The 4,952-nt window shown below is 32.2% G+C and overlaps 1 protein-coding gene across 1 annotated transcript; it reads right to left on the bottom strand.

The window, feature by feature from the left end:
• Nucleotides 1-3,972: 3,972 nt before the first annotated feature.
• Nucleotides 3,973-4,560, bottom strand: LOC111372899. The gene has a single exon (XM_022995325.1). The coding sequence runs from the start codon at nucleotides 4,558-4,560 to the stop codon at nucleotides 3,973-3,975; it is 588 nt and encodes a 195-aa protein (XP_022851093.1).
• Between the last annotated feature and the right edge of the window lie 392 nt (nucleotides 4,561-4,952).

Here is a 4,952-nt window from a genome sequence, read left to right as displayed (position 1 = left end):
TCTGACATTCCAAAACCATTGAATGTGTCATTAGTTGTATTTATATAATGTTGTTATAAATGTTAAAAAATCTAATTATAGTATGGAACCGAACGGAGCCGAACAGAATCGAACCCGAACGGTTCCATAATTATATTTGAACCCGACGGTTCCATTTACTAGATACTCGAAAATTGTGGTTCGGTTCGGTCCTCTTTAGAATCGAACCGAACCAACCCGACCCGCGCCCACCTCTAATCATAATAAATTGCTAGGTATTTTTTTTCTTAATTATACAATATTTTTCTGAATCTAACCCAATATGTCTTAAAACATTACAGAAATTTATAAATGGACTCACATATGTTAATTGATTTACATGCTAACATGGCAAAGAAATGACCCAAAGCAATATTAGAAGATTGGCACATTCACAAAATTGTTAAAATTATTTTCCTTCTCTTAATATGCTATTAAAATTTTGAATTCTTAAAACTGACTTCATAAAGTGGATTTAAAAAAAAAAAAAAATTCATATTGAAACGATAAATATGGAACATGCTCACGTCTTCTACAAGAAACGTGCTTGACTAAGTTGGTAATATATGATGCTTAATAACAATTTTTTTACATAAACAATAACCCCAATACAAGTTTCAATGACGTCAGTGTCTTGTATAGTAGAATTGACCTCAAAATGTTTTATTCCAAATTAAAACCATAGCTACAAGATTGGTTGTTTATTTTGACAGATAAAACGTACAAAATAAGACAAACGGTTACACGATGTCACCTTTATAAATACTAGTTGTGGGTTTTACATCCCAAATCGTCACTATCAACTGACAGTGATGCTGTTCGATTTAAAAACGATTATTACATACCAAAAATACAACTGTCATAAGTCTTTTGACATGACTGCATTTATAAATGAGATGTTAGCGAAAGGTACACTCGTTATCTTGCTTTACAGCACGACTCATACTAAGACATCATGTTATTAAGGTGTGGTAGAGAAAATCGAATCTATCCTTTTACGTGGGAGTCTAAGGTCGATATCAGTGTAACTCGACGGTGAATTAATGCTAAATAAACGATTGGTGAGTGGTACCTTCCGCCAACATGAGGTCCATAAAAACCGCACAGAGCTTACATTATTTAATAATTATAAAATTTAAGATTGGAGAAACCTTAGTCGAATAAATAAGGTGAGGAGAATGATAGAATAAAAATATGGGTCACTCTCATCTGACGTGGCATTTTTTGAACAAATGAGAGGCCTTGTTTTTTCTAGCCACTCAGGAAATTTTATGATTATATTATATCCGACAATAGCATTAAGAATAAATAGCCAAATATTTTATATTTTCGCGGCTAACAAAACCTCAAATCCGGTACATATTGCAATCATAACATGTTATATTACATTTTATCTTATTTTAATGGCATGTTTGGTAGTGATTATGAGAATTGATTTTTGATCGTTAGAGCGAAAAGTGGGTCCCACCTGTGAGAGAAAAAATAAAAATGACGACTGAAATAATAAAAAAAAGTCAAAAAATTGATTTTTTTGGAATGAAAAATTGTTACCAAATAGGGGCTAAGTAAATTTTGAAGTCGATTATATGAATTATCTTTGAAAGACCTCGTGTTAACTTAGTATCTTTAGGGCATATTTAATACACATTATTATATTAAATAGCATGTGACGAATGAATTTTTATTTTAATTTTGTTTTATTTGTATATCAAAATATATATGTTCTTTGGTTGACAAAAATGATTTCACTTATACTCGAAACCATGCTTTGAAAAGTTCATGAGATTGATAACATTACACTGTGTTCGTGTAGTTCAATAGATTTAATTTCACCAGAATTCTAAGTACATGCCCAAAACGTAACCAAAAAGCTATAATACGAAAAAATACAAGGATAATGATACACGAAGGCAAAAACTAGAGTTGATCGAGTAATCGATTGTAGAAGAAGAAAATGATAAATTGTTAGGTGGGAATTAAGAAAACTTATTGTGGCTGTCATAGGTAATGATTCTACTACGATTCCACAAATTTGTAAACTAATCCTAAGTAATCATTGTGCATTTAGTAAATAATTTAAGTAGTCGATTTATATTGGCACACATGTAAAATATGAAAAGAAAACTATAGATTTCTTTGCTAAATTGTGGTGTCTATCACTTCGTAATTTTATTTTAAAAATTTACTACTTTACTCGAATGGTTGGCATTCTCTCACATGTTGTGGGTTCTGCATGAATAAAAAAATTAACAAAAAAAAGTGGGACCTCGTCATTGTGAGAGTCAGTCACCCTCTCTGTTAAAAAAATTCAAGCACTGTAACGGGATTGTTTATTTTAAGACATATTGCTCAACGTACATGGAGGCCAGTGGCGAAGGGAGGTGAGGACTTGTAGGTACCTTGGCTTCATTGAAAATTTAGAAGAAAATTATGATGATTTTTCTATGTTATTTTATTTTATTATAATTATATTTTATGATTGGAATTTTTTTTCATAATTAAGTTAGATCCTTAAATGGATGCCATCGTCGAAGAGTAGAAGATTTCGCCTCCTTTATGTCGTTGTTATACTATATTTATCAATTAAAATAAAAGATGACTAAATTGTAAATATTAACACCAATTGTATTATTATTTGCAAGCAAATAATAGTTATATTATATTTGGTACCTAAGTGTAGGTTTAGGTCTCAATTCACACCAACCCACACCATATATTAGAAGTTACATTATTCAAGGGGCTACACGCCATAGATTCCGTGCTTGATATCAATACCAACCCACCCCATGTATCATAAGTTACATTGTAATATCCTAAATAAAATATTTTTTTTGTTAATAATAAAACATTATCAATTCGTTTATTGTTATTATTATTATTATTATTACTACATAGCATACCAGGCTAATAATTTTTTGCACTTCAATTCATTGACTTTGCGTTCTGTACGTCATGTTTGGTTCATTATACTGGTTGAGCAAGATAAAAAAAATAAAAATATTCATTAAACTTATCGATTATCCTGTTTGACGAACTTAATTTGATTAATAATGCACTTGCAAGCAAATCTTGATTAGTTAATAAAAAAGAAGAAAGGGTGTTTATTATTTTTCAAGTAATGATAAATCAAGCTGGCATAGTTTGGCCCCTTTATCATAATATGAAGAATTAACACGAGGGCTGCTCAAGGTCCTTGGACTACTATCTTTTTTCAATGAATTAGTCTACTTGTACAATCATAGTTGACAATGATTCTTGATAATGTTTGATGTGGTAAAATCTGGATAATCGATTTAAAATTTTGGTTTTAAATTTTTTTTTGAAATGAATAAATGTGATGATGATTGTTAACAAACATTGTTAATCATTATTTTAAATATAGAATGATTGTTTTTTAATTCATGCCAATATTGTAAATAGTAAGATGATCCTTTTACTATACAACTTATTTAATAAAAGCTCTAGATAATCATTTTCGGTCGGGTTTAAAAACAATGAATTTAACCTTATTATTGTTTATGAAAAGAAGTTTAACTTTCAACAAGATGATATAAAGTAGAAATCGTGATAATTTAGAATTTAACTAGTCGATAACATTGTACGTACCACTTATATTAAAGAAATCATGGGACACTCTCCTAGTGGTCCCTCTCTTTGCAGTGCTAACTTGCCTACCTACCGAAAAATGATAATATTCGATCCCCTATATATTCTTATAACATATATTAATCTTTTTATTTATTTTAATACAATTGCACATCTATGATATTACATTATCATTTTTCTTGCAACTTTCGAGGGAAAAATCGATAAAAAAGCAAAATAATAAATTGTAGTTTAAATTTAAATTTAATCATTTAAATATAAATCACTAGCGAACAATGATATATTTACAACTTTTACAATTAGAGTTCTAATATATTATTTCTCATACTACAACCTAGTACAGTACAACTACCACTTAACGCCACAAACTGGGGCGGCGTTTATCCGCCGTCGACTGTCCCACAATCTAACAACGCTGCCGTCAAGAACCGTTAAGTCCTGGTACTGGTACCAACCCATATCTCCCATTTTAACAATCATCATCCTCTCCCAATCATCGCACCACCGTCCCATTTTCTCAGTCACTACCGGTTCACCGCCGTGATCACCACCCTCACCCGTCCTACACTCATCCTTATCGCAATAATACAAAGTAAACTTCCGTTTCGTACTACCTTCTCTCTCTAAAACTCGGCATTTCGTATTTGAACCCGGGAAATACTCAGTATTAGATTGAGTTGAAGAAACTGTCGCCATCTCATCCTCAGCCACCACCGCCTCATCCATCCTTAACGGCGACGATGAAGAAGTCGACGCGCCATCTGGGCTTCTGCCACGTGGAACCAAATGTGAAGATGATAAAGCTCTGATCCTCCACAAGCTAACGGCGGCAGTTAAAACAGCAACCCACGGCCATATGCTGTTAACGGCCGTCAATAAGCCATCGCTCAAGTTATTAAAAGCTAGAGCTTCAAGCGGAGAATCCAATGAGTTCATCTTCAAAAACACCCCGCCTCTCTCTTTCTCTATATCTCGTTATTTCCTCTCTCTAAAAACTGAATTTAAGGTGGGGTTTTATAGAATTAACAGATGAAATATGAGCCGTACGATGAGATTTGAAGAAAGTATCTGACTATAGATGCTGAGAATCGAAAGGGTAGATGCCAATTGTTAATGTTTGATGTAATATTTATACCGGAATTTTCAAAAGAAGTGGACAATAATTGATATGTGCATATGACCACAAGATGTATTTGTACTGTGTAATAACTCGATCGTTGTTGGGGAGATGAGACGCGTGGAGTTATTTTATTGGTTTATGCCAAATCAAGTTGGTATTTACGTATTTCTCTATTATTTCTTATCCTCTAATTGTGTCTCGCTTTACC

Source organism: Olea europaea, chromosome 2, assembly GCF_002742605.1.
Source record: "Olea europaea var. sylvestris chromosome 2, O_europaea_v1, whole genome shotgun sequence".
NCBI lineage: Eukaryota > Viridiplantae > Streptophyta > Magnoliopsida > Lamiales > Oleaceae > Olea > Olea europaea.
This window is presented reverse-complemented; position numbering and strand designations above follow the sequence as displayed.

What these genes read in the sequence shown, in the direction of transcription:
- LOC111372899 (XM_022995325.1), bottom strand. Translation starts at nt 4,560, where the DNA reads ATGAACTCATTGGATTCTCCGCTTGAAGCTCTAGCTTTTAATAACTTG.